We start from the raw sequence: 15,539 nt of genomic DNA on the forward strand, positions 1-15,539 counted from the left end.
AGGAGGTTAGGCGGGACTTTGGGACAGAGAGAGAAGAGGCGATGACTCTAGACATGAAAAAGATGCCAGAGGACACAGAAGAAAACAGGATGTCCAAGATGGAGAGAGGCAAAAAACCATGAGGCAAAACATAGATTAATATATATGGGTTAGTTTAAGTCTAAGCTATAGGCTGTTTTCATAATTAATAATATGTCTCTGTGTCATTTTTTGTGAGTTGGTGACCCAAAGAAAAATCTGTCTGTAAGTTCCCAGTTGGTAGACTATTTAGGAAGAATTAGGAGGTGTGGTCTTGCTAGGAGGTGTGTCACTGAGAATGGGCTTTGAGGTTTCAAAAGCCCCATGACGTGCCTAGACTCTCTCTCTCTCTCTCTCTCTCTCTCTCTCTCTCTCTCTCTCTCTCTCTCTGCCTCCATCTTGTGAATCAGATGTAAGATCTCAGCTGCTCCAGTGCCATGCCTGCCTGCCTGCTGCCAGTCATGCTCCTCAGCATGATGGCCATGGACTAACATCTGTTCATCCCAGGTAGAGAGGGCACCAAAAGACAGAAATCAATTCTGTGTGCCCCCAGCTTGGCAAACCTATGCATTTACTGAGGTTTCTTACAGTACTATGCCCCACCACAGCATGAGCAACTCTGGAAAAGTCCCCAACACAGACAATCTTGAGGCCCTAATCTGAGATGCTGCTCTCCATAGTTCATTGCTGTGATCACAGGTCAAGGTCTTCTGAAGGTCAACAAACTTTAGTCTGTGCCTCATGATGGTGCCAGAAGGCGCTAGTTACACTACAAGTTCAAACGCTTCCGTAACTTCCCCTACCTAAAACAAAGACTGTTTATGCACCATGGGGTGAGAAAGCTCACATAGAGAAGCATCCCCCCACCTCTGGACAGAGGGTAGTGCAGGCCAGAGCCAAGACTGCTGGACACTGTACTCTGCTGGTATTTGTCAGCACTGACTTTATGGGGGAGAAACAGGCTGAGCATGGCAGTTACAGGGATTGATGGCTCTAGAGACCCCGAGGATGAACCATCCTGCTCAATTGGCTTTGTACCCCACCGGCCATTTCTCTGAAAACACTACAAAGATAGACATCAGTTCTACCACTCCTCAGGATTTAAATTAACCAATGAAAACGGGGAAGTACTCTGACTTTACTAAGACTCATTAAGAGACAGTTCTTTCCTAGGAATGAAAAGGTCAGAAGTTCTACCCCTAGCCCTGGATGAAGACCTGACACTCTAAGCTAGCCAGAAAGAACTACACATATTCTGTGTCCTTCCTTTAGAAGTTAATCCAGGGGCTGAAGCAATGGCTCAGTGGCTAAGGGTACTGGCTGCTCTTCCACAGAATCCAGGTTCAATTCCCAGTACCCACATGGTGTCTTACAACCTTCTATAACTCCAGTTCTGGGTCATCTGACAACCTCTTCTTGCCTCCATGGGCACCTGGCACACAGGGTGCAAGTACACACATGCAGGCAAAACATACATACACATAAAATAAAAATAATAATTTTTCAAAAATTTTAAAGAGTTAATCAAGCTGGACCTGTAAATTACCTGGCCAGGAGTTTGCCTCTACCTGTTTTCTCCCTGCCTGGTCCCCCACAAAAATCTGACTCACCTTAAGATATGTTAAGGAGAAGGAGGACTAATTATCCCTTAAAGAAATAATGTGTTCATCCTTCCCAGAAGCCTTTGCTTGGGCAGTGCCTCGTAGGTTTCCATCATGTAGCCTTTAGAGCTTGCCCGATTTTCAGTTGCCCAGGAAATTGAGTTTTCCTTTTTATTCTTTTCTTTTTTTTCAGACACTGGACAAAATCCTAAGCATGCTTTCCTTGGCACACTGCGATTTCTCATGAATTCCCTGGAGCTACTTCCCCAACCACACAACTTTCTCCCACGAGGAAGTATGCTGACCTCTGCTGCTGACACTAGGAAGTGTGCTGACCTCCGCTGCTGACGCTGCCCCTTTCTTGGATCCTATAACACACGGCTTCCTCCTTTTTTCCATCTCTCCCCTCCTGGCAGCTGCTGAGATCTACAGCCTGACTGTCCTGCTATTTTTCTCAAACTCTAATAACATTTTCTTCAAGCTTCCTTCTGAGTACATTTCTAAATTCTTCTACTAATGAAATTAAGAACCCAATAGAGGGGACCAAATTCCCTGGCAACAGAAGGTGTTTTAAATTATAATGAGCAACCATCATACCTCCCCTTTTGTTAACAAAATGAGATAGACATTCTATCCTAAGGATCCCCCCTTTTTTTTAAAGAAAGACATCTGGGAGGTTTTGTGAGATGGTGGGTACAGGACAGCCTCTGCTCTGGACCTGGCAGAATTCTTTGTCCCTAGGTCTACTCCTTTGATAAGCATAGAAAGGGTGGCTTTTGTGTCTTTTCCTTGAAGGTCAGCTTCAAACTGACCTTTGAATACCTCTGTTAAGTGCTAATTTTGCAAATGAGAAAAGTAGCAGGGGCTTAGAATGGAAATACATCCACACCTTTGAGTCAGAAAGCAATTTATGCAAAGACAAGCTTCACTTACTGTCCCTCGAGCAGCCAGCAAATCCACAGCCATTTCCTTTCTTAGTTTTTGGGCCAAAGGACAGCTGAGTGCCTGAAAAGGGAAAAAGGTGCAGTAAGGAATTCTGGTGCCAAGGGAAGGCGTAGAGCAAGGACAATAAAACCACCCGTACGGAGGTCTGGAGAGGTGGCTCGGTGCTTCAGAGCGCTTCCTTGCAGAGAACCTGAGTTTGATTAGCAGCACCCACAACTCGAGTTCCAGGGTATCCAACATCCTCTTCTGGCCTCCTCAGGTTCTGTGCTCATGGACACATACACACATACAGACACAAACATATACATATAAACATCACTTAATTTTAAAACCCACCCATAATGGTCATGAGATCCCAAGAAAGCTATTCCCTATAAACAAGGCAAACCAAATGATAAGGCTGCTGACCAAACAATCACTTCTAATGTCTTACACTTGTCCCTCCACACCCACCTACAGGCCTGTTAGCACCTAGTACAAAAATTACGACAATGTCAAAAGGTTGGAGATGCCTGACTTAAAGTACAGTGGATGGTATGTCCAAGTTCTCTGCAAATGCAATGCCAATCTACCTAAAGGACTTGAGTTTTGGCTGTTTGGGAATTCCTGGAACCAGTCCTCTGAGCAGCAGAGGTGGGGCTGTGCTGTCGACGTGGCTGAGGTGGAGAGCCAAGGGGTTCACAGACTGCCCAGAGTGTCAAGACACTGCAAGGCACACAGATGGGAAGGGAATTCTGCTTCCAGTGCAAGTTCCCAGACAAGACTAAGCGAATGTCCGGGCCACACTGTGCCTTGGTTTCTTCATCTGCACCGTGGCCACGATGGGGCCTGTAACAGTATCAGATGCGCTAATTCATCAAGCTAGCCTAGACTGCTAGGTTTCGGCTGTTGCTTTTATGACCTACATCGCTAAGATGCAACAGAAGATGCATAGGCCCCGGGACCGCAGTCTGGGCCCAGCCGCTCCCCGTGGCTAGCCGAGCCTGACGGCGGGTCCCCAATCCAGAGGCCGCGGGGCAGATGCCAGGCCGCGCCAGGCCCGCCTTGAAGCCCACCGCCCACTACGCCCCGCCTGCCCCCTCCGTCCCACTCACCGACGCCCGCACTCGCTTCAGCTGCCCTTAACACGAGCGGTCTTGAGGATGTCTGCCTCAGACGCACCCTCCTGGAACAATCAGGATCATCTTGGTCAGGAGCCCCCCCCAAAAGAGCCGCGAGCTACCCCGCCACCAGGAGAAGCCCCAGAGAACTACCATTCCCGTCATGCCTCGGGACCTTTCTGACTACATTTCCCAGTAGGCACCGGGACCAAGCGATTTCCAAAAAATTGAATGAACCTGTGGTGGTATCCGTCTTGTACAGGTTATTGTAGTCTGGGGCTGGGGCAATTCACTACAAACCTGCAAACCCAACCAGGCTCTCTCAGTCAGTCTCAAGACTTGTTCTCTAGGAGGACGAAGTGATGTGACAAGACAAAACCAGAATTTAGTGTCTAGGAGTAGGGACCCCACCCACCCACCCACCCATAAGTATCAGGCTAGCCTGACTAGCTACTCAGAGTTGCAGGACAGCCAGGCTGCATAGAAAGACTTATGTCTAGAAACAGGAAACTCTGTGTAGCCTACACCACTAATCATGATAACGTAAATCACTGTAACGTGTACAATACACAGAAAACAATGCATACAGGTACCGTTTCAGGTTCTTTTGCTTGTTTTGTTTTATGACAAAGGGCCCAGGGTAATTTCAGAAGCAAAAGTATTAATATATATGTAATTGACTGAATACACATACTTAGTATTTATTTATATCCAGCTAGCTGCTGAATCCTAAGATCAATGGCCATTTGGAGAGGCTAAAAGACCTGCTCCAGCCCCTACCCAGGGTCCCAAAGGTGAACTGCTTCTCAGGAGTGAAGGAGGGGTAAAAGATTTCTGTAGTGACCTCACACACAATCTGAGGGTCATGCTCTTTATTCCCTATGCTCTTTACTGTTCTGTTTCTACTCTAATAATCCTGTCCTACTTACAACTTCTCTATGATTCTTCTGAAAGGAGTAAAATGGGAAAATTAATAAAAGTCTAAAACTTAAGACTCCAAAGCTCAGATAGGAAAAGAAAATTTTCTTTTGGTTTTTCGAGGCAGAGTTTCTCTGTGGCTTTGGAGGCTGTCCTGGAAGTAGCTCTTGTAGACTGTTCTGGAAGTAGCTCTTATAGACCAGGCTAGTCTCAGAGATCCACCTGCCTCTGCCTCCTGGGTGCTGGGATTAAAGGCATGCACCAACACCACCTGGCAGGAAAAAGAAAATTTTCAAGCCTAAATTCCCAAAAGGGAAGCAGTCAGATAAGGCTAAACAAAGAACTGGGTACTGACCAGAGGACAGGACCAGATAACACACCCCAGCTGTTTCTTCATTTCCCTGCCCTAAGGAAGATCAGATAGCTATCAACTCCCAGTTGTAAAAACCCCTGGCCCAGGGAATAATTAACAGACTTACTTCCTCTACAATTTCCTGCTTAATTGGATCCTGCCAAAACATATACTTCCTATGTAACCATGGAAGCTTTGTAATCTCAAGACTTTCAATCTTCTGAGCTTTTTCTTTAAAAGCTCCCTCTCAGCTGTAAGTGGTGTTCCGTTTGCCTCTGAGCCAGCAGAACCCAGGCTGCAGCTTGAAATAAAAAGAAATCTTTGTTCTTGTATTTGGTAAGTCACCTGCTTGGTGGTGGATTTTTTTGGTGGGGGGGGGGATCTGTGATCTGGGCATAACACTTCTTGCTTCTTCTATTCTAAAAACTCTTCTTCAGGAGCCTTGAGGTGATAAAGAAGTTTCTCTCATTGGTCAAAAGCACATTCTTAGAGGAAGCAATAAGGAGCTGAGCCGCAAAGTCATAGGAGCAAAACCATGACCACGCAGGGGACAAAACCAATGACAACTCTGAGACACAGATCTATTGTTAGTAGACTAACAACTAAATAATTAGCATGCTTTCCTTAGTAGCCTTGGTAAACATCTATGACTCTGACCTTGTGCGAGCTGTAAAGTTTTTTGTTTTTACAAAAAAGACTTTGGTCTAGTTTGAACTTGCTCTGAGGTGAAAGTGAACTAATTGTTTGCAGTAGTCTGAATAAGAGAACAAGGCAGGCTATTAAGAGTTAACACCTGCTGTATCTCTCATGGCCCCTACATCTGCCCCTTTTTTGTTTAAAAAGCATGTAAATCTCTCTAAGGCAGAGAGTAATGTGGATAGTTGAAAGTCTGAAGATGATTGGAAGAATGATAATGATTTTGAAATTAATAATAATTTATATTTAATCAGTATTTATATCTATAATCCATATTTATAATCAATAATCAATAGCTATAAACAATAATGATGATATCTATAAATAATAATCAACTAGTAAACTGTATTTATGGCAAATTGAGAACTATTTGTAATTGTAAATGATTTTATAGTATCTGGGAAGAATCATCCTATATACCAAGGCATAGGGAAAAATGTGCCCAGTAAATGATTAATACAGTGCTGGAGTTTGGGGGATGAATCCCACCATAGAGAGGGAGTGCCATGGCTTCACAGGGGATTTCCAGTAAGGGCAGTGACTATTGATATAAAGCAAGTACTCCCACCACCCTGCATGTGGGCCTCCTCGATCTGAAAGTGATCCGTGTGGGTTCGCTCCATGATTTGTCAGTTGTGTTCTCACTGTGTAATTCTGCGGTCTGCGGCAGGTTGGAACAGGTAGTAATGGACCTTCAGAGAGCCTGCCCACACTCATTCTCTAGTTTAAAAAAAAATACATAATGTTAGCAGGGCGGTGGTGGCGCAGGCCTTTAATCCCAGCACTTGGGAGGCAGAGGCAGGCGGATCTCTGTGAGTTCGAGGCCAGGCTGGACCGACAACCTCCAAAACAATACAGAGAAACCCTGTCTTGTAAAACAAAACAAAAAAAAATACATAATGTTAACTCTCTCAAGTATCTTTCTGATTTGGAAAATCATCTGGAAGAACAACAAAACCAGCAGTGACAGGTGTTTAAAGTGAGGTACTCTGAGGTAGACTGTTGAGTGAAAAATCCCAATTCCAGGCATGTGTTGCCTCTCTCAGTATTACTGGTCATAGAGACCCTATGACCTCATAACCCACAAACTTTATTGTCCCCACAGCCTTTTGCATCCCAGAACTAAGTGGAAGTCCCCGTTGCTGAAGATATCACATACTTCATTTGGAGGGCATGGAGAAACCAGGCTTGGATCTGGCTGGAAGATCCCACCCCCCATGCTACCTCACTTCCATAGTGCTGAAAATCACTAAGTAGGCTGCTGGGAGAGGGTTGATGCCAATAGTTTTGTTCAGCTGGGAGAGGGTTGATGCCAATAGTTCAGCGATAGACGCAGTGTGCTGATGCCATGAGTGTGCCAGGAAAGGTAAGCTCATTGGTAAAACACAACTAATATGGATGCAGTCAGTATTTGCTGTTTGCATGTAAAGCCTACTCCATAGGAGAAAACTCATATTTTCCAGGACAAAACCTGTGGCTGGGGAGATCCTGGTCCCTAGTGGGGAGGCTACTGGTATCATGCTGTTTAATAGGTATTACATGCCTTCAAAACATTTTTTTTATTATGAACATGGATTACCACTGCTGTTAACACTGGTTGTGGGGGAACACTTCTTTTTTAAGTGTGTGTAAGTGTGTGTACACATGTGAGTAGAGATAACCACAGAAACCAGAAGCCTTGGATCCCCTGGAGCTGAAGTTACTGGAACTTACAAATCCTTTGTGCTGGGAATAGAACCAGGGTCTTCTGCAAGAGCAGCAGTCTCTTAGCCATGGGATTGTAATGTTAGGAGAACCTGGGAAACACCCCTCCCCAGTACAGGTAGTTACTGTGGTATCACAATCGGTCATGGTAGTGAGAATAAGAACTGTTGCTGTGGCATACGCTCAATGCTCAGCCATAAATGGAAGAAAGTAACCACACATCTATATTACTCCAAGACACAGGGTACATTGCAGAAGAGGCAGAATGGAGGGGGGTGGGTAGTGTTATGTGTGTTCAATTTACTTTGAATGGAAACAGGAGACAGGAGGCTCCTAAGACTCAGGAAGCTCTGAAAACCGCTCCCAGGCTTAAGAAGCTGACTCCAGGAGTCTAGATAATTAGTGCACAGCTGCTACAGGGAGCGCAAGGAAGTAGGCACAGCCCAGGACCATGAGTTGTGCTCTCTGCGGCTACCCTGTGACACAATTTCTCTCTTCTAGCTAACTGTGTGTAAACGTAAATTAAATTTCAAAAGCATTTGTCTGAAGAGCCTTTACTTCACAACTTAATACAGCAAAGGCAATTACGTTTCGAGAAAAACAAGTGGAGACACCATGCATTTTGTGACTTAAAGTGCCTTTAGGTCTGAACCGGAGGTGGTGAACGGTGGGAGACAATGCAAAGGACAAACACAAAGTGATGTTATTCTCAGGTCAGTGGCTTAGACTAAGGAAAAATGAACCAAAGGTTTTAGCAATAAACAAGAACTTGTTTTCAGAGTATTAAAAAAACAAACTTGAGTGACAATGAGGTAGCTACAAGTTACCTATGTAGATTTCGTTTCCCATCTTCTGAAATGAGAAAAGGATTATTAATACTGAAAGGCATTGTCCAAAATAGATCCTAGGCTCATCTGAAGTTCGGCGATTCATGGCTCAGCTTTCCCCTAAATCAGCAGGTCCCTTGTGACATTACAAAAGCTGGTGCTTATTAAGTCGGAATCACTACAAAGAAAATATCAATCCCTCCATCTTAGAGTCAACTCTGTAGACAATAAAGCTTATGAATATGTGAAAAACATTTTATATATGTTTTCCAAACACTTGCAAGTTTATACTGCATCACAAATGCCTGGTGCTTACTGAAGTCTAACTTGATGCTCATCCCCAACTATTACTCATCATGTTCTCTCCGGGATGAATTCTGTTACAGTCAGTATGGAATGAATGTCTTTCAGTAGATTTATTACATGCATTTTACTTTTATGATTTTTCTCAATTATGAGTCTTCTGATGGTTGGCAAGAGATGAACTCTGACTGAAGGCTTTCCCACATGCTTTGCATTTGTAAGGCTTTTCTCCTGTATGAATTCTCATATGTGTCATAAGTGATGAACTCTGCCTGAAGGCTTTCCCACACACCTTACAGTTAAATGGTTTCTCTCCAGTGTGGATTCTCTGGTGTTGAATAAGGGCTGAGCTTTGGTTGAAGGCTTTTTCACAGTCACTGCACTTATATGGTTTCTCACCAGTATGAATTTTTCGATGAGTATTGACTGCTGAGTGAGAACTGAAAGCTTTTCCACATTCCTTACAATGATAAGGCTTCTCACCCGTGTGGATTCTGTGATGGATATTAAGTCGTGAGATCCAGGAAAAGGCCTTCCCACATTCATCGCACTTGTATGGCTTTTCTCCAGTATGGATCCTTTGATGTTGGATAAGTGCTGAGCTCTGGCTGAAGGCTTTCCCACATTCCTTGCATGCGTATGGTTTCTCTCCAGTGTGAATTCTCTGATGTATAATCAAGGCTGAATGGTAACTGAACACTTTGTCACACATATTACAACGAAAGGGCTTCTCTCCAGTATGAATACGGTGATGTCTGCTTAGTCGTGATATTGATGTAAAGGCTTTCCCACACTGGCTACATTCATAAGGCTTCTCCCCGGTATGAATTCTATGATGCTGAATAAGAGATGAACATTGACTAAAGGCTCTCCCACACTCATTGCACCTGTAAGGTTTTTCTCCAGTGTGGATCCGCTTGTGATTATTGAGGGATGAGCTGCCTTTGAAGGTTTTGCCACATTCCTTACATTTATAGGGTCTCTCTCCAGTGTGCATCCTCTGATGCCCAATGAGAGAGGTAGTGAAGCTGAAAGCCTTCCCACATTCACTGCATATGTACGGTTTTTCTCCAGTATGAACTCTCAAGTGCTGTGTTAGGGACGAGCTTTGGCTGAAAGCCTTCCGACACTCCTTACATTTGTAGAGCTTCTCTCCGGTGTGGATCCTCTGGTGTTTGCTCAGGGAAGAACTGTGGAGAAAGACTTTCCCACAGATGTTACATCTATAACACTTGCGCATTGTGTGGACTCCCAGTGGTTTAAATAGAACTGAGTACTGCTGTGAGCGGGGCTTTCTTCCTCTGGAGACAACTCCAGGTTTTCTAGTAAAAGGAGACTTTATACCAGGATTTCTCACGCATTCAATTCCTGTAAGGCCCCTCTCTTGTATATAGTCTCTTCTAATGGAAAACAGCATTTCACTGAAAAGTTTGTTCTTTTTGCGTTGTTGCTCCTCTAACTGTTCCTCATTTACATATGTTTTTCCCAATATGAAGTCAAAAAATCCATCAGCTCTGTGATTTTTCAAGGCTTCCTTACTTTCTTCTTTGGAAACTATGGGTTCAAACAAGCTCTTCCACCCTAAATGAAACAAAATGCAAGTGATTCTTGCACTGGGAATAAAGGAAAATGATATCAGAATCTTAGGAAAGGTTAGGAACAAGGACAAAGGAAAAGAAACAGGAGGTAGACGTGCCTGAAAGGAAGGGTCTGAAGAAGTGGGGGATGGGGGGGCCTGAGGACATCAGATGGCAGCTCTCCCAGTAGGATGGGGTGCCAGTCTTGATTCAGTAACAAAGCCTGGGTCATCAGCTGCTTTTGAGCAGAGCTTGTGTTATTATTCAGTTTCATCACCCAGACCAGTGCCAGTATACTTAGGCAAATCCCCAAAGAAAACTATAGAGAAGAAGAGGAGGGAGAGAAGAAAGAAGGGAGGAGGAGGAGCCTCTGCCGCCAGAGCTCTGTGAAACAGTTTCGGTCTCAGCAGTACCATTCTGGCCCTTGTCAGAGTGCTAATGCTGTAATGAGTGTTCTCGCAATAGACAATGCAAAGGCCACGGTTGGGAATTACAGGCAGTAGCAAGGCAAGGGCCAACTCCCACAGGCTTCCATTCAATAGTCAAGTAACCAAATTGCCAAAGAAGAAACTAGGGCCTTATGAAAGCTGTGTAAGAACAAACAAAACCAAGGCAATGTGCAATGGGGGTAACTACACTGATACTTTAAGGTGGATGATAAGAAGATGAAGTTGAAGATAAAATCTAGAGCCCAAGATGGTGGGATGGGTAAAGGTGCATGCTTGCCAAGTCTAATGACTTGAGTTCAATCCCTGGGACTCAAATGGAAGAAGGAAAGCACTGATTCCTAAAGGCCGTTCTCTGAGCTTCACACTCAAGCTATGGCTTATCCCCCAACCCCCTCCTGTACAATATAGATAAATCAATGTAAAAAAAAATATAAGAGCCAAGATACTTAGGAAACACTATAATAAATGAAATAATACATACAAAAGACATGACTATATTTTACAAAGGAGCTTTCATGCTGTTGATTATTAAAGAGGTCACCTTTACAGAAAACAGGAGAAATAGAATTCAGGCTGGAGTTTGTTATCAACACTCATTGCTCAAAGATAATAGAGTGGAGTCACACGTGGACACTGCTGAATGGGAACAAGACATTTAATTCCAGAACTCTACCCCAAAGCCTATTTCCAAACGAGAGAAGAAAGAACTTAGACACACATGTGTATAGTACACGCAAACTCTGAGAAAATTATTCATGGAAAAATTATTATCAATACAAAGGAAAATCTGAAGACAGTTCATGAATGGCAATCCAAGACAAAACTGACTCAGAATGCCAGAGAGAAGTGAAATCTGGGTAAGTAGCAGGGAGGGCCCAAGAGAATCTTCCTCTGGCAACAGAAACAAAGACAAAATCCAAAGAAGAACAGAAAGTAGGCACTTGTGATGTGGTAATCAGAGTCAAACAAACTCAGCCAACATACAAGGGACCAGGATCTGCTGTATATGGCTTACGAATTGTCACAGTGACAAACAGTCTGATGAATATTTGCAAATCTGCTTAAACTCTATAACTGTCACCACACTGGCACACCTATTTCCCTCATGTATTTGCACACGTACATATTCTTCCATTGTTTTTCCTTAACAATGGATAATGAGTGACAGACAAAGTCAAAGCAAAAGCCCAAGACAGTATGGTGAAACTGTGGCTCACGCTCTCATATGACAAGAGGCACTTGACAAAATGCAATCCTTGCTTGGAGACTTCACCTCTCCCTCTGAAACTGAAGGATGAGTTGACCAGAAATAAAGAGGGGAGACATGTCCTTCCCAGCAATTTCCATGTGCTGGCACACCAAAGGAGGTCCCTGGCCAATGTCTTCTGAGGACAATCCCCTTGTTGTGCCCAAGCAGGTAAGAAATGCCAAGTTCAAGTCCTGATCCCTCTGCCACTTACCTAGATACACACCTTGAAGCATTCCACTTTCCACCATCTGGAAGTCTTCTGCTTGCTCTAACTGAGAGATGACCTTTGGCTTGGAAAACAGAATCCCTGTTCATGAACAAGAAGACATGAGTGGCCATACTGGCATAAAGGTCCAGGCCAAGTAGACCCTGAGGTCGGGGTACAGTGCACAGGAGGAGAAACTTGTCTAGAAAGCAGCCTGAAACTGGGCTCCTAAAGGATGTCCAGAGACAAAGGATGTGTGTGAGTCAGGGCTCTGGCTCAGCATTCCTTTTGGTAGGGACCCATAGCAACAGAGCTGGTTTTGGGGAGACAGAAAATCACAAGAGAAGGTGCTTCTTATCAACCCAGCCATGTTTGGACTTCTCAGAATAGCCAAGGGGAAAAGCAGCCATGACTGAGCCCTTCCACAGGCCAAACCTAGCCAAACCCTTCACACATCCTCCCAGGTAGAGGGTAGGGATCATGCATTTCCATGGCAGAGTATGCACCCCAATAAACTCCTTACCCAGTGAGGCCAGGTTGCTGTAGTTCTCCAGCATCACCTCCCGGTACAGGCTTCTCTGTGCAGAGTCCAGATGCAACCACTCATCCTGGCTGAAGGACACAGCCACATCCCTGAATGTCACAGGCTCCTAGAATAGCAAACCCATTCCTGCTCATCCTGGACCACCCCCACACATAGTGTGAGTGAGAGGCAGCTCTGTGAGAGTTTCGAGTGTTTCAAGCCAAGCAAGCATTTCTGAACAACAGTTTCACTAACCAGTATGTATTCATGATATTCCTACAGTAAGTGAGTCACGGTACCCTAAGAAAATGCAAACCCAGCACCCTACAAGAGAACACCTGACACCATGAAACCAAATCAGGAAGACAGAACAGAACCTGAGACTAAGAAATGTATTAGCCATAGAAAGGGAAATGGTAAGGTGGTTTCCATGTTTCTGATACTCTACAAATCACGGGCTGGGCATCGGTGTACAACGCCTGAGGCATTCCCACAGTGGAAATGCTAGGAGCTCACCTTTTCTTCACAACGTCAAAGGCCCATCTCTACAACCCCAAGCTGGTCACAAAGCCTAGCATCTTTCCTGCTCTGAAAGGGCAAAAGTAAGTTAAATATGCGTGGCTTGACTTTCCTCTCTGGACACGAAGGAAGAGACAGTACCCCACTTCCTGTTTCTTTGCGGCACTGAGATTCAAACCCAGAGCCTTGAGCACGCTAGGCAAGTGCTCTAACTGTAAGCAACATCCCCAGCCCCCACCCCTTTACTTTCAGAATCTCTGTGTTTTTCAGACGTATATGAATCTGGGGGTGGGTGTCTGTATATGCACCCAGGGATGTCAACCAGAAGTCAACCTCAGGAGTTGAATTCCTCAGTATGCTATCCAATTTGTTTTTTGAGACAGGGTCTCTTACTGGCCTAGACCCTGCTGACTCACTATGCCAGCTGGCCAGTGAGCCCTAGGTATCCACTGCCTCTCCAGGGCTGGGATGACAAATAACATATCATCATCCCTGGCTTTTTTTCTTGAGTTCTATGCATTGCATCAAACTTGGGTCCTCAGACGTATGTGGCAAGTAGATGACTAATTGAGCCAGCTTCCCAAAGAGTTTGTGAATCTTCTTAATAGCTAAGTCACTTGCCAGTCTCAACCCAGAAAAGCCTCCCCACAGAACCCATGCCTTTCTTTGAGCAGAATCATGGCAGATGCTACTATCAGAGCCTTTAGACTAAGAAGGCAAAAACTCCCTGGGTTCCTTACAAAACAAAACAAGCTTAGCCAGTCAAGCACCAAAGGAATTCTGCATGGGGACAAACAAACCTTGAACCTATCCGTTTCTGTGCTCTGCTTCTACATTTATGCCATATCACTTTTTCCTTCTGTTCCTTTGGATGCCCAGAATCACTTCTAGTCATTAGGCAGAAGTTAAATGTGCGTATGAAGGTAGGCTCTATTGTTTAATCTTAGTTTTATGGCAAAAGGATATCGGAGTTGATGAGCATTGATGAGACAAGTGAGGATGAGACCAGCCCTACAGTCAAGTCACAAGACCTCAAGTAGGTTAACATATACTGGGAGGCAGGTGATAAGCTCTCCGCTAGTCAAAAGTGTTAAGTGGAAAAAGACATTAAAAACTGTAGTGACGGCCTATGGGCTGATTCCAGCTCTTGGACAGCTAGTCTGCCTGTACAATTCAGTCCCTGCTCTAATAAAACCTTGCTCTCTGAGGCTCTGTGTGTCTTGTTGAAATCTTCTCCAAGAGAATACAAGAACCAGGGGACCATATAACAGCCTGATAGTCTGATGTCTGCTTGAAAAGTGTGGAGTGAGGGAAAGCAGTTAACTCCTGGCCAATGGCAATATAAGTGATTCATGGGACAGGAAGAACCTCCCTTCAGGAGTTAAGGCCTCACCTTTCACAGCTTCTGTTCCTCGTTGGGTACTGAAGCCTAGAGAAGCTCAAGAAAGAATGAAATAAATTCACCTCTTCTGCAGTCGGAAGGCAGTTCAAAAAGGAAGTTGTCTTTACTCACCTGAACCTGGGCTGGCAGCAACCTCTTGGCCATTTTTCTCCCCTGTTGCTCTTCCTGAGAAGACACCTGAGGCAGAGGAAGAGGCTGTGAGGTCCCCTCATTCGAGCTGCTTTCCAGTCCTCACTGGGACGGGTTAGAAACCACCTGCTGGGCATCAGGGTAACCTCCCCAAGCTAGACAGAACCTGGGTATGACCAGCGAAGCCAGAAGCAAGCAGCAATCGCACCTGGTGGTGGCCACCAAAGACAGAAGCCGCCAACAAGCATACCTTGTTATCGGACCTGTGGCCTTTTCACTAGAAAATATAATAAAGACACCTGAACCAAGCAGCCACAGCTATCGAGTTCATTAGCAAGATAAAAGGCACCATGGTGTGCAACCCAGGGAGCTAAGAGAAAGCATAAATGTTCCACACATCTGCACTTGGACATGGCCAATGAAAGAAGTGGCTGCAGAAGGCATACCCTTTTCAGAATCCAAAATTAGTCCTCTCGGACTCGTGGGCGTTTTCCTCTGATCAAAAGAATTACCAAAGTCTCTTAAATTAACAAGAAGACTCCTCCCCGCCCCCTCTCCCCCACGCTCGAAATACATCAATAGCTAAAATTGAATTTAAAGTTTGGAGAAAACGGGACTGTAGGTGCAGCTCATGTAAGAGCGCAAAATAGTAACGAGTCCTGGGTTCCGTGCCCAGCATCCTTTCACTGCTTTCCAATAGTAAAACCTTAGAGCAAAGGAACAGAACTTCAATGCAGGCTGTGGGGTTCACTGTAAGACACTGTCGAACACCGAAGACTGACAGGAACGAATAAACAAAGTTTCCGCTCCGGGATGGTAAGCCTGCAGGCACTGTGCTCAAGGCCACCCTGACTCGCAAACCTGAAGCCGGTGGCTTCCTTGACCGCTATTCCGGTCCGGAGAGACTTGGAGTCAGGGCCAAGGGCCTGCACCTGCCGCCGAGGCCTCTGCGCACTCTCGCTGAGCTCGCGGCCCTACCCGGCGGGCTCCCAGCTGCTCCCGCTCTGTCTGCAAACCCAATA

The 15,539-nt window shown here is 45.0% G+C and overlaps 1 protein-coding gene across 4 annotated transcripts in view; it reads right to left on the bottom strand.

Annotated features, from left to right (window-relative positions):
• Positions 1 to 15,539, bottom strand: part of Znf879 (zinc finger protein 879) — a 32,309-nt gene extending 16,770 nt beyond the window's left edge. Inside the window, exons 1-5 of one of the 4 annotated variants that reach the window (XM_040748545.1) lie at positions 15,379 to 15,539; positions 14,500 to 14,565; positions 12,468 to 12,594; positions 11,951 to 12,046; positions 5,998 to 6,350 (exon numbers count right to left, since the gene is read on the bottom strand). In XM_040748545.1, the coding sequence (XP_040604479.1) occupies positions 6,325 to 6,350; positions 11,951 to 12,046; positions 12,468 to 12,594; positions 14,500 to 14,532 (282 nt within the window). In that variant the 5' untranslated portion in view covers positions 14,533 to 14,565; positions 15,379 to 15,539 and the 3' untranslated portion in view covers positions 5,998 to 6,324. Of the gene's footprint in view, positions 1 to 2,552; positions 2,625 to 3,658; positions 3,809 to 5,997; positions 6,351 to 7,872; positions 10,046 to 11,950; positions 12,047 to 12,467; positions 12,595 to 14,499; positions 14,566 to 15,378 lie in introns of those variants that run through there. The other 3 variants (XM_040748544.1, XM_013114753.3, XM_013114752.3) reach the window with 3 other exon arrangements.

The sequence above is a fragment of the Mesocricetus auratus genome, unplaced genomic scaffold (assembly GCF_017639785.1).
Source record: "Mesocricetus auratus isolate SY011 unplaced genomic scaffold, BCM_Maur_2.0 Super-Scaffold_100007, whole genome shotgun sequence".
NCBI lineage: Eukaryota > Metazoa > Chordata > Mammalia > Rodentia > Cricetidae > Mesocricetus > Mesocricetus auratus.